The sequence below is a fragment of the Athalia rosae genome, chromosome 3 (genome assembly GCF_917208135.1).
Source record: "Athalia rosae chromosome 3, iyAthRosa1.1, whole genome shotgun sequence".
Taxonomy (NCBI): Eukaryota; Metazoa; Arthropoda; class Insecta; order Hymenoptera; family Athaliidae; genus Athalia; species Athalia rosae.
Window position 1 is genome coordinate 14,231,296 of NC_064028.1, and position 17,420 is coordinate 14,248,715.

Here is a 17,420-nt window from a genome sequence, read left to right on the forward strand (position 1 = left end):
CCATTTGGCGACTTAAAACCAAATATGTGAGCCGAAACACAAATCGTGAACGCGGCCATGTTTTTCTAGCCTGCGTCACTGAAAGTCGCGTAGGAACAGTTCACGACTTTGCCGCAACGTTTTGAGCGACATCAGCAGGGGTGCTCAAATAAGATTTCTCGCTCGTCAAGCGTGCTCTAAGAACCGAATCCCATCTTTATCGGCACATAACTATTATACATGGGGCTATCTACGTCAACTTGACACGGCTCCAGACCTCATATCTCAGATTTCGTTTTTAATTTTATATGTTACCATCCTACCTCTGGAGAGCTCCGAATTTTTTGTGCTGAGTTTTCAAATCATCACCTCCGGAGCTATGAATGTTTTCGAACAAAAGGTGCTTATTTGAGATTCAGCAAAAAATCACAAATAGTCTGTGGAGAATATAGACACCCTCCCACTCACAGAAACATAGGCGGAATTTGGCTCATATTTGTTTTCAATTCATACAAAAATTTTATTTCGAAGAATGCTTTTCTGATGACATTTATGCTCTTGAAAATCTTTCGTACTTACACCATTCCGGTATTTCGAAATAACAATTGCTTGAAATTGAGAAAAATACGTCAGAGAAATTCCCGAAGATGTTGATCAAGATACAAACAAGCGGCTACCGGCCGCCGATGTGCCAGCCCTTCAACCTCCCGGTTTTACGCCAATTGACAAAAAATGAAAATATTCTCATCCTATTCGAATTTCAGGAGTTCAACGTGAAACTCGAAATGAGCGACCTTCGCGTACGACATCACATCCAAATTTGGAACGTCAGACATTTTGAACCATGGTAATGCCCAGATGTTGAATATTGGGCTTATTTGCGTTGCGTTCAGATGAAAACTGGAGTTCGTTATTTCAGGGATTTCACATATTTTCAGGATAGTTATGCAACAACTTATTATTTTTTAAATTTTTTATTTTTTACTACGGGCCGACACGTGACCGTTTACTGCTCGCCGTAGTAATAATTATGGTAAACGGCCACGTGCCGGCCGTATATAAAAACACCCCCGCCCCGCGGTGGGTTGCCGCCGCGCGGGGGGTTGGATCCGCGCCCCCGCCCCTGTCCCCTGTGGGCTGAGATGCGCAGCCGGCCCCTCGCCGCCATCCTGCCCCGACCGCCGCGCGCGGGCGCTGCTGCTGTTGTTGCTGCTGTTGTTGTTGTTGTTGCTGCTGTTGTTGCTGCTGTTGTTGTTGTTGCTGCTGTTGTTTCTGCTGTTGTTGTTGTTGTTGCTGCTGTTGCTGCCGCTATGGCCGCCGCTGTCGGCCCTTCGGCAGCTGCAGGGGCCACGGGCGCAGCCTTGTCGCGGTGGTAGAACATGCGGTGCCGCGCCCGCCTGGCAGCTCTACCACCGCCACGGCTACGCCGCGGCCCCTGCCCGGGAGCACCGCCACTTCGGCTGATGTCAGACTCCTATGAAACAAAAACTGAATTATTAGCATAAAAAGCATAGTCTTATCAAATCTAACTACGAGCATTTGTAGACTGTGAAGCACATTGATAGTAAAATAATGTCTAAACCCACGCAATATTCAGAACAATCACGTTCCAAGTATCGTTATCAAGGAGTATTATTACGGTTTTCAACTCTCCCAATGATTTCCTTTCACTATTATCGATCAGCTTCATAAATCCTTTTACGATAATCCTCACACCGAAAACTGCTTTTAATTCTAAGATCTGTTGTATATATTGTTGCATTTATATAATGTCAAACAGGTAGCCAGTTTTGATTTTTACGAGAAAAAGCTCAAGTCTACTTCCGGTAACGGTCCACCCTACTTTTGGTCACCAAAAATCTGAAAATTATTGTTTCTACATTTTCTTTGACATTGTTTGTTTATTTTTACGGCAGATCGATTGAAAAAAAAAATACAATTCTAAAAGTCAAATATTTCGAATAGTTTTTCGAATTTTTAAATAGCAAGAAACCTTATTTCTATAGAAAGCTTTATGTTCTCATTTTTTAATGTGTGAAGGTATTTCCATCTCAAAGTACATAAAATGAACACTATTTAAAAAAGAATCTATATTGATTCACTTATGAAAGATTTCACGTCATAATCTTATCTTATTAACAAGAGAGAGACAGAGAGTATTCTTCTTTATTCTTCTTTATTTATTCTTCCAATGACAAAAAGTAATTCCAATATTTATTTTTCGTGGTCGTCCTTTTTTTTTATCAGTCCCCCGTGAAAAAGAATAACTGAATAAAAACCATGGTAATTCTTCGATACATGGGGAAGCCAACTTTCAAATCATTACCATACTTTCGAACTGGTTTTGTTTTTATTCTTCTTTTTCAATTTTCCACAGAATTTTTTCGTTTTCATACATACACCTCGGGAGAGGCCAGTGATTCCCACGGATGATGCCGCGCTCGCTGCGCTTGCGCGGCAAGCTCCGCACTCGTTGGGAATCACCCATTTCTCTCACTCGATGTACAATGTATTATTTTCCCACAAATAGAATGTAAAGAATAATAATACATCATGTGATTAATAAATTTCGGTACTCAAGTATGCGGAATATGCGCGTCGTAGCTAATCATTTTCTAGCTTTTTGCAGCGAGAAAAGATTACCAGTAAAAATCACCGATTGGGGAAATTTAGCCCGAGTTGTTCGTCTCTGAACGAAGTATCTTTGGCATTTATTTAAAAACAATAAGAAATGACTATTCATATCACGCGTGCCTAACCATAAATATCCAACACATTTTCAAAATTGGTTGCAAGGATTTCAATGCCCTTCGGAGAGTGTGAACACTCATGGAAAAAATGTATGTACCTGATGAAAATTGGTGAGGGGAAATCATTGGTCGACTTCACGCAAAACCCCTTATACATATGTAATACGTAGTTCAATTTTTCCTATAAACTCACACTCGCACTCCTGCTGAGGCCCCCGCCACGGCCCCTGCCGCCCCCGCCGCCTCCGCTGCACCCAGGCGCCACATTAGCTTCCATATCTGAAATTTTATTTCATGTCATAATCAATGATTTTGCGACATCACCTTCGACCAACAATCATAAAAACCGAACCACGGCAAATCATGCTGTACAAATATCGACGCTGATCAGGGACCTCATTGGAATATCATTACAAAAATCTCAAACATTTACATTCCTTCTCTTTCTTTTCACGCCGTAACGTGCCGATATTATTCTAAATTTCTTTCATTTTCTATAGCTGCAGCTCCAGATAGGTACTACTATATGGGCAATTCCACGTCAGACCGGACAGATTTAGCGCTTTTTTGACCTCGTATTTTTCAAATCAGACGAAACTTTTTTCTCGTATTATATACTGAAAAAGAGCCGATACGTGTTTCAGCATTTGTCCGAAATATTTTTCTTACGAAAGTTAGAAAATATTTAATTTTGATACAAAATAACGCCCGGTAAGCTTCAAAAATTATTATCTCCGGTTCTATCTGTCGTATAAAGATGATTGATAGCGCATTTTAAAGGTGAAGGAATAAGCTTTCAGTAAAAACTTTATTCATCCGGAAATCATTGAAAATTCTAATTGTTTTTAACAAATGAAATGATTTTTCTGATGTGACTGCCCTGACATGCACGCACTAAAAGCGCTCAGCAAACATTATATCCGACCGCAATAAGATAAGAAAAAAAAAAAATTATAATTGCGTAAATCAAATGTAAAAACAGTATTATTTACTCACCAGACATAATGTTTTCTTCTTTTTTTTTTTTGTTTTTTTTTATCCACTTAGATGTTTTTATCCACTACACGACCGATGGTAGTAGAAAGTTTCAGTTGGGTGCATAATTTAGGTGTGTTATCGGAGGAAAATTTGATAATTAGGGAAAGGCGGGGCAAAATGGGGTATTCGAGGAAACTGTGAGAAAAAAAAAATTCCGAATCCAGAATGATGTTTGACGGCCTTTTCGATCATTTCAAAAACAATTTTTTCAAAATGTTTCGGTTACCCCATTCTGCCCCGCTGGCAGAATGGGCTATACATAAATTTGGATTATACCACCCTTAACATTTATCGAATGCAAACAATTCATTGATTAGTAGCATTACAATTTTTTACTAGTTTAAAAATCAAAAATTCAACAAAGTGATATTCCGTATTTTCATACAGTTTTGAATCATGACGAAAAATATTAGGTATATGAGTGGAATGAGCGCCAGTGATACTATTACCCATCGAATATTGGGCATACCGACTGCTCTGAAATCAACGTGGTTGGCGTGATGAGCACCAGGTGTGCTGCGATCGTTTCTAAACTCATTTCGGAGTTCGGGCTCGGCGCTGGGACACCCTTAAGCGTTGACTGTCTTTAGCAATCTTCGGTCAACGAAATACATCTCCGACCCGCATCACATGGCCTAACGTCAAGGGGCAAGAAACCTGGGATTTTAGTTCATGAAAATTCCGCCACATAACGCTAGCTGTATTCTGAAGACCGGTCACATGTCCCTCTAGGGGCGGAGCCTAGAAATAGGGCCGTACAATTAATTTCAAGAACCGTACCACACAGGGGTCAGGGTATGGACACTCAACAGTATTGTAGCTAAATTATTCATCGGTGTGGACCAGGCCAGTACCAATAAAATAAGTGAAATTCACTAAAAATATTTTAGGAGTTTTATGTTATTACTAAGTAGTTGGTAAATGTTGATTACAGAGACCTCTGTTGATATATTCCGAATCAAACCAAACCTTCTTCTAACAGTTTATCATTTACTTAAATAGAAAATATATTCAATAATGTTACGATAGCAAAGCTGCAGTATCATGGGACAGCCAATTTTTTTTTCCGTGTTCAATTCTCAGCATTTAATATTAAAATGTTTTGTTGACACACAGCACAATTCTTGATATAAAAGCTAATTAACTTTAAAAACGGGCATCAGAGGGTACTTCATTACGTCAGTTATGCAACTTAAAAATAATTTTATGACTATAGTTTTGCCTGTTTGTTGTGGTATCGCTCTGGTCCACTGCTTTTGAATAAGGAGTGGAGGGGAGCATTCAGTGTCCATACCCTGACAGGGGTGGCACAAATGAAAAATAATTTTTAGAAATTGAAAAAAAATCGCCAAAAGTCAGCCCCCTATCTTGGCCCTCACTTATGACGAATTAATTCAATAAAAGTTGCAAACGTTTGTTGGTCGTTTGTTGGTCAATGATGGTCTAATCATTGAGTAACTATACTTGTATAGTTACTCAATGGTCTAATTAAAACGTTTAATGGTAATTAGTTTAATTATAATCAACGAAATTAAATTGGCTAGGGATTTTTTTCCGTTAGCCCCCCGATAGTAAAATTTCTAACCCCTTTTTGCACAAATTGACGCGGAATTGTTTGTCGGTGATTGATAGCCTATTTGTAACCGGAGAATTCGGATATTTTCCTAATAATTCGATTAAAACCATTTCGTAATTATAATTTATAGTTTTGGCTAAAGCATTGAGTAACTATACTAGCGCTTCTATCTCGCTCAACAGTTTATGGGTGATTTTGCAGAAGCCACTTCAACATGGTGGTAGATCGTGGGTGGATGAAGGCTGAAGGTGATCAACGTCAGATCCACAGACCTGTGGTCAGATCAAGGTCAGATGTTCGCGTAGTCAGATTCCATATCAGCTGATTGTAACTTTCGTTATTGTTTTGCGTGAAACCACCAACGCATCTTTCTAATAATTTTTCATTGCTCAGATCTGTATAAATTGGAAGTATAGCTTCAGCAACATCAGGTGGTAAGGGTTGATAATCATGTTCGTAGCTTGATAATGTGCCCAAGGCTCGCGCTTTCTGCCAAGAACACCACGAGTCTTCTTCAGACTCGCATTTATCGTGTTGAGGATTGTCGTCAGTGGAGCAATTATGATAATAAGAAGCCCAAATGGCATTGGACATATTTTCAACAGAATCACAGTGTCTTCTTATCGCTAAGCCATAATACACAGTCAATGTATTTATGATTTTACTAGTCAATAATTGTCGTGATTATACTTGTATAGTTACTCAATGATTAGACCATCATTGACCAACAAACGACCAACAAACGTTTGCAACTCCTATTGAATTAATTCGTCATAAGTAGGGGCCAAGTATAGGAAGCTCAAAAACTCGGAAACAATCAGGATAAAATTTTGAATAAATCCGGGATGGTGTTACTTGAGTTTCATATTATAAAGCGCCTCTAGGGTCAGGGAAAGATAGGGTAATTGAAAAATTAATTGAAAAACAAGAAAAAATAGGGAATAATTCTGGAATGGTGTAGCTGGGTGGCATTTCTTGGCACTTTGATGGTCGCTCTGGTTCACCTTGACATGCGTGGCTCCACGCGCAACTGACGTTTGCGCGTAACCCCCCAGATCAGAGAATTCATTTAATTTATAATCTCCTAGTGACATTCGGCAACACTCACGATGTGCAGCCATACTCTACTCTCCTCCTTGAACCTCGAAACGATTTCCAAAAGGTCGTACAGAACACAAGAAGTGCAAGTTTGGTGTACCCTGAGCTCAACAGGCTTAAAAAACATTCACGTGTCAGTCGAGAGATGAGGAACTCGTTGTTCTTCTCATCGATGTGTTTCTCTTCACTTCGATTCCGTTTTCAGGTTACCTGCATCTCGAAGGCCTCTGTACAGCTCTGTTCAGCTATTTATTCGCTTGAAGTAAACCTAGGAAGTTTTATTCTATGTATAGAAGACACAGATCAAACAGGACTCGTACCAGATGCTAGCGGTGAACTCCAAGGGGATCTATTTTCTGCTGAAATCCTCCTGGACAAAGACCCGACAAGCTACTTAAGTTCCATCATATTTTCTTACCTCTCTCTCATTTTTATTTTTCAGGAGAGCATTGGGCAGTCTCTGAAGCAACAGTGGCACCGCACCCGCATAGGAAATACAGGACTATCCTTGATGCATTTACACCACTGGACTATACAAATCCTGTACTTTGGTGATTTATACATCGAATCATCATGTGTTCCAAGTGGATAATTATGTAGGAATGAATTATAATGTATACGTCTCGTATCTTAGAGAACAAGAAATGAATAATTTTATGTTAATTGAAATGAAACTATCGTCCATAGTCTTGTAACGCATTAGTCATAAGTATACAAAAATGAATTTATATTGTCCATTGCAAAGTCTCAATATGTATTCTTGACGATTAATTTATTAATAAAAACTCATCGTAACCAATACGCGATTGTTCAGTTATCAATGATTACATCCCTGTATGCATCATTAGATGATATCCATTGTTGGTGATATATGATACATCATCACATGCATGCATGCGTATCAAATCATACATCACAACCGGAAATGATAATGTAGAGCTCTAGAATACCGGCCCTGAAAATTGAAAGTTTGCCCAAAAGTAGGTATTTGTATCAGGAGAACATGAAAGCCGAGGAGGTGGTCCGAAACCTGGTGCCTCATCATGTGCATGCCTTCAATCCTTTGTATCAAGAGACTCGGTAGAGTTTCGCGCCAAGTACGTACTACATTAAAAAGAACGGGCGGACTACCGAGTATTTATACCACTAGGAGAGCAGGAAAGCGTAGTTGGGTTCGCGTTTCATCAAATAGCTCCCATATTTATAATATTAGAGCAAATGTGGAATCCCTTTCATGATATAAATTAGGGACGAGCTTTCATTTAAGCCTAATTGCATTAAAATTGGTCATCGGACAGCTGAGATGTGATAATCTCTGATCACCGATGTGATCGTTTCACGATTAAGCACCGCCGTTCTCGTCGTCGTACGTTTGCTACGTCATCTGAAAATCCAGAACAATTCCAACATAAAATAGTATAGAAGGGAAGCCTCGGTTTGGACTGGTCACTGCTCCGGCTTGCGCCATATTCTTACTAGAGACCCTTTACTGACAGTAAAGGGTCTCTAATTCTTACCAAGTAGCAACATTGAGTAACTATACTTTAGTACGTACGTACGAAGTATAGTTACTCAATGGTAGCAAGAAGGTTATAACGCTCGCCTAGCGATAAATATAATTGCACAAATACACCTAGTGAACCCAAAAACCCTGTAAGCCAATTCGCAAAATAGCAGCTATCAAGCCTCCATTCAAATTGGACACATGATCTGATGTATATGAACTCAAAAGTGACTAATCGTTAGAATAGAAAAGCATAGTACTTTACGGAATCTTTTGATAATTGCTTAACTCAGATGTGGTAGTAACTGAATGTTTCCTAACCCGATGATCATCTTACCACAATAGGATACTAAAGAAACCGTAATCAATACTGCAATATTCTTTGAGAACATACAAAAAGTCATGAAATCCCACAAAAGGCACCTAAGGTGCAAAAAAGTTCGCCGAGTACATCAAATGTTCAACAGTAACTACCATCGAAATATATTTAATGATTAATTAGAAACATTCATGAATAATAGGAAAAAAAGAATCCAAATCAATTACTGTGCCAAGTACATGGAACTTTGCTACACGAATAGAAATTCTAGAGAAGATTGGAATAAAAATAAAACAACTCTAATAATTAATTGAAAGATGATGAAATTGGAAAGCAATTAATGAAAATCAATTCAATGAATCAAAAAACAATAAAAATTGAAAAAATAAATCAAATTACAAAAAAAAAAAAAATTGGAGTAGGTAGTTCTTGGCGGGATAATGTTATATTGCCCTGCAAGAATTCTGAATTTTTACTCCTAAATAGCCCGCCAAGTCCTACTACCTCCAATTTTTTTTTTTTTTTTTTAATTTGATTTATTTTTTCAATCTTTATTGTTTTTTGATTCATCGAATTGCTTTTCATTAATTGCTTTCCAATTTCGTCATCTTTCAATTAATTATTAGGGTTGTTTTATTTTTATTCCAATCTTTTCTAGAATTTTTATTCGTGTAGCAAAGTTCCATATACGTACATACTTGGCACAGTAATTGATTTGGATTCTTTCTTTCCTGTTATTCATGAATTCTTCTAATCAATCATTAGATATATTTTGATGGTAGTTACTGTTGAACATTTGATGTACTTGGCGAACATTTTTGCACCGTAGGTGCCTTTTGTGGGATTCTATCTTACTCCCAAAACTTCTGATCAAGACACTACCTTATTGCTTGCAGGACTAAGCTTATGCAATCAGGTGTGTTTTATCTTACTCATATAGTGTATGATAGGGAGACCAACTGGTTGCTTACAGGATTCATTTTCAGCATATACCTGCCTGTGTATTCAATCATTCAATCATGCTTTCATGCAGGAGTGTAACCAGTAACAATAAAGTATTTAATTTGAAAATAGCTGTTCGTTTATTTATGAGCAATGCTGGTAGGGTACATTCACCAATTATTCTTTCGAAATATTTATAACTATATTTGAAATGTTTGAATATCATTTACAAGGTGTATGTTCAATTAATATTACAATATTGCTTTAGTAATTCCAATAAGTACAAGACATGAGGACTTGATCAGTTATTCATACGTGATTATTTCTCATGCGTGAGTGAATGCATAGTTCAATATATCTATGATGATAGTGTATTTCTGAATTGCAAACTAGCGGGTGTTCGAATACACTTTCTGTCGAAAGTAAGGAGAAGATTCTCCAGGAGTCCTATGTCATTATTTTGGCACTCTTCCCCTTCGGCAGCTTTGTGTGATTGCTGACTTTGTGAAATTTCAATTGTTTAGAGAGCACTGAAAAAAATAAGATATATCGATAAGTATTGGAACAAGCTTGGTCGACTGAACAGAATTATATTCCTAGGGTTAAAATATGTATACATGTATATATTTACATGTAAAATATGTATATATGTGTATTAGAAAAGTATCTTGCAATTGATTTACAGAATAACCGTATCAATATACCTGAAATTCAGGCAACCCGAGGGTATTGACGGAAGTGTTATGCAAAGTTGCAAGTGAGCAAGGTAGGTGAAATGTGAAATATCAATGCAGCGAATGCAGAGGCGTATTATATGTATACATATATATGTTTAAAGACTTTTATTCTACAATATTCCATGATGATGATGATGATGATAATGATAATGATAATGATAATGATGATGATGATAATAATGATAATGATAATGATGATGATGATAATGATGATAATAATGATAATGATAATAATGATAATAATGATAATAGTGATAATAATGATAATAATAATAATAATAATAATAATAATAATAATAATAATGATAGTAATAGTAATACTACTACTACTACTACTACTACTACTACTACTACTACTACTACTACTACTACTACTACTACTACTACTACTACTACTACTACTACTACTACTACTACTACTACTACTACTACTACTACTAATACTACTACTACTACTACTACTACTACTACTACTACTACTACACTACTACTACTACTACATACTACTAATTACTACTACTACTACTACTAATAATAATAATAACAACAACAACAACAACAACAACAACAATAATAACAATAATAATAACAACATTAATAATAATAATAAAGATAATAAAGATGATCATAATCATAATAATAGCTATAGCGTTAATATTAATAATATTCATTCAAGATTAGTACAATTTTTTCTTTCAATATTTTTCCGCAACAAATAGATACCTACCTATGTAAAATGTACAATATTATATAATCTTTCCTTGTGTGTAAATTACATCTATCAAACTGAGTAGAGTTCGAAAGTAATAATGATATTTAATTAGCAACACACTAGTCCTAACTTGACAAAATTATAACTGACCTGTGTTCACATTTCTTGTACGTTTATCTATGTATAATGTATATTTTCCCACACTTTTTTTTTTTTATTACGCGTCTTTTTTCCTCCTCAAATATTTATGAATACCGCGGACGATAAAAATTCATCCATGTGATATCTACGAAACACTTTTTTTCAAAAGAAATCGGTAATGCAATACAACACCAAGAGGAAAGAAGTTCTTTCGCAAATTGTTGCAATGAAATCAATAATAGAAATAATAATAATGATAACAATGATAATGATAAAATAACGATTATAGTAATGATAATCAAGCCAACAACAAAGAACAATAATAACGATCATAGCAATAATATTGATACACGATAATTGAAGGAGGCAAATAAAGAGCTATCAATTAATAATGGCCATTACATAATGATGATGATTGCGATGATGGTGTTGTAATGATTGAAATATACCTACTAGTGATTTACCTATAATAAAGCCCGGTGCACACGACGCTTGTTTTGCTGCTGGATTGCTTGCGAGGACCCAGGATAGCTACTCTGCTGGCTGCGCGGCGAGAAAGTGACGTCACTGCTGGCTCCGAAGCGTGCTCGCGTGCTAGTCTTCGGTGATAGATCGTGTGCTATTTTCTTTGATGGCAGCTTTCCATTGTAAACATTTCTGGTGAATCCCTGTGCCCGGATTGGCCGCTTACAACAGGAATGTTTACACTCTGTGATACTCGTAAAGTGAAAAGATCATAATATTTTTCGCGGTTCTTCGTTAATTGAAATATTAATCAAGGGCTCAAAAGTGGTCTTCGGAGCAAATAAACGTCCTAATAGACGCATACAAAGAAGAGCAGTGTTTGACGGCAAAAGACTGTTCAAACAAATTCCACAGCTTAAGGAATCAATTTAATAACCACAGCACAGTCAACGCGCATAGCGGAAAGCAACGTGTGAAGCCAATCTCGCAGGGAAGACATCATAGCACTCAGCACCGCAACCAACTTTGAACCCAGCGGCAAATCTAGCAAGCAATCCAGCAGCAAAACAAGCGTCGTGTGCACCGGGCTTAAGTCAGTAGTGTATGCAGGTATACATTGTATAGCTATAAGCTATGAATAATAAATCTTTATGTATATACATATGTATTAGTGTAATATTCAGAATATGTGTTAAGAGACGCAGCGAATTGAGTTTCATGGTATGAGAGGAGTACACGGCGTTTATAGGATAAAACACTGGCCTTAAATTCTAAACTTGTATTTCTTTTCGTCGTACCCGACTCCGTACTCAATTCATGGTTCAATCATATCTTTTCTAAGCGTACCTTTAAATAATTTCTTTTTGTACACACTCGCTACAAAAAAGTTTCATTTACGAAAAAAAAGTGAAACCGCTCTGTTTTTCTTCCAATTACATCAATCCGAGCATCAATTGATTTAAGTTAGTTGACAAGCCATCTTCTTTGTCAAGTTCCTTTACTCTTTTGCGTTTTTTTCATTTCCCTTTTACAATGCATTCATATTATTAATTTTATTAACAATAATAACTAATAACTAATAACTAATAATAATAATGAGAATAATAACTACTAATAATCATAATCATAATCACAATAACAACAATAACAATAATAATATTAATAATATTAATAATAATAACAAAAATAATAATAACAATATCAATATTAATAACAATAATAATAACAACAATAAAAATTACCATAATCTTAATAAAAAAATATTTATAATATTGCGACTTAATGTTATTGTTCGTTAGATATACCTATATGTTCACCCTTATTCAAAAGTTTCTGGATAAAAATATTTATATCTAATCATGGAAAGAAAAAGACAAAAAACATTTGCTAATAATACTTTCGAAATGAAACTGATTTGATGATTACAAAACTCGTTGAAACAATGAAATTCTCAATTTGGCGATTGGTCAACTGTTACCAGAGATGTGCCCGGAAACTTTTGGATGACGGTGTTATACATGTTTTCCTACATACATATGTCTATATTACGTGTATAACAGATTCATAAGTTGAGATTTGAATCGTTCTGGATGTATATAATAATTCTTAATATTATCATATGATCACCACTATGATATTCATTATCCTCATTAAACGTATCAACTATCGTACATCGTACGCTTATCAATACTATTATTATCATCATGATTATTGTTATCATCATTATCAATATTTAATACTCCAATTTTCTACTGTACACCATTTTTACATCTGAAAATTATTTCGTTTGTTTTGGGCTTGGTTTGATACACTTTATTTATTCAATGTGTGTTTGTATTGTTTAGTTAAATAATTAAATAATCAATTATTGTATTCTCAATCTTTATACGAGACTATCGCAGTGTCATGAGATTCCCCTATCATTTTGTCTCACTAGTTTTCATCTATTATCTTGTGCTACGGAATTACTATCAATTTTTGTCAAGCCTTTTCCGCTGTCTTGGATGTAATTTTTTGCTTTTCCTATTCTATCTTGTACCCTAACATATTTGATACATAAATAGGCATAGGTAGGTTGATATATTCTGATGTATGTCATTTCATTTCTTGTTATCGCCTGTTTCTTCCATTCTTCCTCGTTTGTAATATTATAAACGTACAACAATTATAAGTCCTACGATTTTCTGAACACTCTCACTTCTCTTCTTTCATATACCTATATTCATTATGTACGTATGTACATAGATTATTAATTTATTGTTCATCAATCATTTATGATTCATTATTAATGCTATTATGATTATTGTAATTATTGTTATTATTATTTTTGTCGTGATTATTAATATTATTCTTACTGTTAATGTTCTCATTAATATCATCATCATCATCATCATCATCATCATCATCATCATCATCATCATCATCATCATCATCATCATCATCATCATCATCATCATCATCATCATCATCATCATCATCATCATCATCATCATCAACATCATCATCATCATCATCACTAAATAATAACTATTATTATCATTCTTATCACTATTACTACTATTGTTATCTATCAGCTATATTCATCATCATATATTTATAATTATTGACGTTATTAAACTATAATAGATAGGTAGGTAAAGTCAACGACAGAATGTTCCGTTGAATTTTTTCCTTTTTCTTGTTTGTTTTTATTTTTTAATGTTATGTAGTCAACTTTTATACACGGATTTTATCATTTATATGTATGCATATGATATGAATTAATATGAAAGAAATAGCGAAGAGTCGATGAATGATAAAAACGAGAGAAAAAAAAAGAAGGTTGACTAACGGATAAAATAAATCATAAAATGTAGAACAGACTTTTTTAATCTTTTGTAATACCCTTAGTTTTGGAGTTGCGAATTTTCATAGGTTGTGTAGGTATAACTATACCCTTACATCTTATCGTGTACTACTATTACTACTACTACTTCTACCACTACAGCTACTAGTCCTACTGTTATTATGATTATTATTGTTGTTGTTGTTGTTATTATTATTATTACTATTACTAATAATGTTCTTTTTATTACTCTTAGTAGCATTATATTCATTTTTATCTATGCGAAAAACGTAGAATTTATGTACTTGTAAAATTTAATGTTTTTAAGAATTTTGAATCTTATATTACAGAGAGAAATTTTTTGAAGTACATAATATTTCGTAGGTATAGTTATGTACATATATAGAGAGACGTGTTTCTTTTTTACCTATTTATTTTTATATCTTTTGTTTCAACTTTACAGTGTCCGGAAAGGAGTTTTTCAACGTTGATTCGTTTGTTTGTTCGAAATTTTTTCTTCACCGTTCATGATTAGTATGGGAAAATTTAGCGAATACATTTTTGAATGACTAGAAGATTGTAGCAAAGACTTTACATGAAAACAATATTTAGCTATAGTTTTTGTAAATTGAAAAACAAAAAAAATTAATGCTACATACATATAAACTCTCGATAACATCGCACTCTTGATGTCTGTGAACAAAAAACGCAAACACGAAACAAGCAAAATAAAACACTGAAAAGTAGAAACCGACATAAACGAACTACAACTCTCAGTCTCCCGATTGATTCCGCGGACTTGTATAAAAAAAAAAATACTAGAAAATGATAGAAATAACTCGGCGTTCATATATCTCTTTTACTTTCTCTACTATTCTTCTCTTGTTTTCGAAATCCATTAATTTTATTAGTTTAAATGAAAATTTAAAGTACGGAAGCTTCGCTCCTGTTAGTAGGTGCAGCATTGGCAGAATTAACGGGAGTACTAGGAGCACTAGAATTTGTTGTAGGGTGATCAACGTGGCTACTAGAATTGTTGTTATTATTGCTTGCTTCTCCCGCATGACTTGAGCAGTAAAATTTCTTGTGTGCAATAAAGGTACTTAAATAGGTAAAACTTATGTCACAAGAATGGCAATATCTGGGTCCTGTTTTTGTAGGGTCTAAACTCTCTTCTGGTGGTGGCGTATCGTCTCTTTCCTGTTTAACACCTACGTGAGGAATAATATTATTTGGTATCATAACGGATGATGTGTTTGACGTCGTACTGGTCGCTGTTGTTAATATTGCTGTCTTCGCCGTCGTTACGCCACTTTGTACGAGCTGGGGACTTTTCTGAATCACTTCCGACAAATTTCCATTCACTGACGAAGTACTGTGAAGAATCGGTTGATCCCCTGGAATCTCATCCGGCGTGGTAGCGGCTGCTGGTTCGGGTGTCGGAGCAGTAGGAATTGTTTCATCGTCGAGAACACAAGTTATGTAATTTTCTTCCTGTGACAGGAATGGGTAAAAAATCCGTAAATGAAATGTCAAAAAGATAATTCCGAAATGTTCGTACAATTTCAATTAAGATATAATTCTCACCTGTAAGTCTGTACCACGTTTTTCGAAATGCATTCTAATATGTGTCCTCATACCGCGAAGAGTATTCCCTTTATAACGACATATCGTGCACCGAAATGCTTTGACACCCTGATGCGCATCCATGTGTCTTTGGGCTGCGCCGGCAGTTGGACTGACGGATCCGCAAACTGGACATCGCCAACCTCCCGTAGGTCCGATCGTACAAGTGTGCGTCGTTCCTGGTTCTATCGTTGCCTGTAAAAAGAATTCACACCGTTCACATATTTTCTTCGAAAATATACTTATATAAATCACTTCACAAACGACGTAGTTTACCTTGCATTTTGAACATCTCGCCTGATGTTTCGAGGGCTCGGATCTCTTTTCGCAATAGAATGCCTGATGCGCTGCCAAGTTGTCAAGGGATGCAAATTTTATGCCACAAGCAGCACATATCAGTTGATAAAGAGGAGGCGATGGTGTTCCAGAAGGAGGTGGACTGCTTATCGGGTTCTCTCTGGCCTGACAATAATGCTTTTTGTGAGCGACGAAGTTCTCGTGCCGACAGAATACGATATTACATTCCTTACACCTGTAAAAATGGTAATTTAGTCCCGGAACTAAGAACGCTTGTAAACAAATGGATAAATCAACGAACTTACCTAGAGACTCCCTGCTTGACGAGAACTCCGGGTACAGGAGGCGGCGGTAGTTCGGCTAATCTTAAAGCTAATTCAGTCGGTGGTGGTGGTGCTGGACTGATTTGTCCTGTGGGAAGAGACCTAGTTCTCGGACTACTACCTCTGGACCTAGGGCTCCCTGGCGTTGGTAACGAGGGAACCGGTGAGACTCTGTTCTCCTTTTCGTCCTGAGGGACGAGGGATCTTCTTACGCTGAGATCCAGCGGTCCGGAGGTCATCGATGACGAATTAACATTCGAATTATTACCTCCGGAAATTGGCGTTGCGGGTTTATTAGCTGCTCTTAATACCGTCGGAGCATCAGTCGTAGTCTGTGGAGCCGTGAGGCCTCTTGTCATTGGCTGAAGGGCTCCGTTGGGGAGTAAAAAGCAAGCTGTATCTGGAGTAGGAAGTGCTGGAGCGGCTAGTACACTCGCTCCTCTAAATAAGGAATATGGTACGATGAGGATGGGGTTGGTAGGTAGTGCAAGGCAGGGTTGAGGAGGTGGAGAATCTCCGGGACTCGAACTGGCTGGAGGAGAACCTTTCAGAGACGTCGGTTGTAGAAGGTCTTTAACGACGTGCCTCGTACTGCAATAGTGCGTCTTATGAGCCCTATAAGTTTTCAGAGAGCTAAACCTTATGTCACAATTTCTGCAGTATCTTTCAGCCTCTTCGTTAACAATCGAACCGTTCGAAGGACTTCCGGGTGTCGTACACGGAGGCTGAGAAATTGACGGTGGTGGTACGGGAGAAGCTGCGTGCATCCGCATGTGCCTGTTGAGCGAAACTTTCTTGTCCGCACTGTAAGAGCAGTGAGGACAAGCGTACGCTTTACGGACTTCAAATTTAGATCCTGATGTTTTCTCCTGATCGTCATCGTCGTTCGCACTTTCCTCATCCGCTCGAGGACGGTGAGCGCAGTAGAACGTTCTATGAGCTTCTAAAGTACTCGCTGAACTGAAACGTATACCACAGGGTGGACAGATCAGGGGAACAGGTCTGGCTGTTTCCTCCTTACCATCGTTTGGCAGAATAAAAAGTCGACCGGACGTTATGGCTAAAAATCGAAAGAAGAATTATGTGTTT

General features: G+C 36.6%; 2 protein-coding genes and 1 long non-coding RNA gene across 6 annotated transcripts in view; all 3 read right to left on the bottom strand.

Annotated features, from left to right (window-relative positions):
* Positions 1–901: 901 nt before the first annotated feature.
* Positions 902–5,631, bottom strand: LOC112694880 (homeobox protein Hox-D9). The gene is made up of 3 exons (XM_048653323.1): positions 3,726–5,631; positions 2,923–3,008; positions 902–1,453 (listed from the first exon to the last, which is right to left on the bottom strand). The coding sequence occupies exons 1-3, from the start codon at positions 3,730–3,732 to the stop codon at positions 986–988; spliced, it is 561 nt and encodes a 186-aa protein (XP_048509280.1). The 5' UTR covers positions 3,733–5,631; the 3' UTR covers positions 902–985.
* A 3,691-nt stretch (positions 5,632–9,322) lies between these two features.
* LOC125500271 lies at positions 9,323–12,389 on the bottom strand. 2 transcript variants are annotated; one of them, XR_007277552.1, is made up of 2 exons: positions 11,261–12,389; positions 9,323–9,736 (listed from the first exon to the last, which is right to left on the bottom strand). It is a non-coding gene; the product is annotated as an uncharacterized LOC125500271 (long non-coding RNA). The 2 variants fall into 2 exon arrangements; XR_007277553.1 differs by having other exon boundaries at positions 10,806–12,389.
* Positions 12,390–14,111: 1,722 nt separating this feature from the next.
* Positions 14,112–17,420, bottom strand: part of LOC105691950 (zinc finger protein ush) — a 55,955-nt gene continuing 52,646 nt past the window's right edge. For all 3 annotated transcript variants that reach the window (XM_012410790.4, XM_048652545.1, XM_048652546.1), the window contains exons 3-6: positions 16,314–17,391; positions 15,988–16,243; positions 15,673–15,906; positions 14,112–15,579 (exon numbers count right to left, since the gene is read on the bottom strand). In XM_012410790.4, the coding sequence (XP_012266213.2) occupies positions 15,010–15,579; positions 15,673–15,906; positions 15,988–16,243; positions 16,314–17,391 (2,138 nt within the window). In that variant the 3' untranslated portion in view covers positions 14,112–15,009. The remainder of the gene's footprint in view (positions 15,580–15,672; positions 15,907–15,987; positions 16,244–16,313; positions 17,392–17,420) is intronic.

Excerpts from the sequence above, each read along its gene's own strand:
- LOC112694880 (XM_048653323.1), bottom strand. Across the intron at positions 1,454-2,922 it reads GCCTCAGCAGGAGTGCGAGT|GAGTCTGACATCAGCCGAAG; the intron begins GTGAGTTTATAG and ends TTTGTTTCATAG.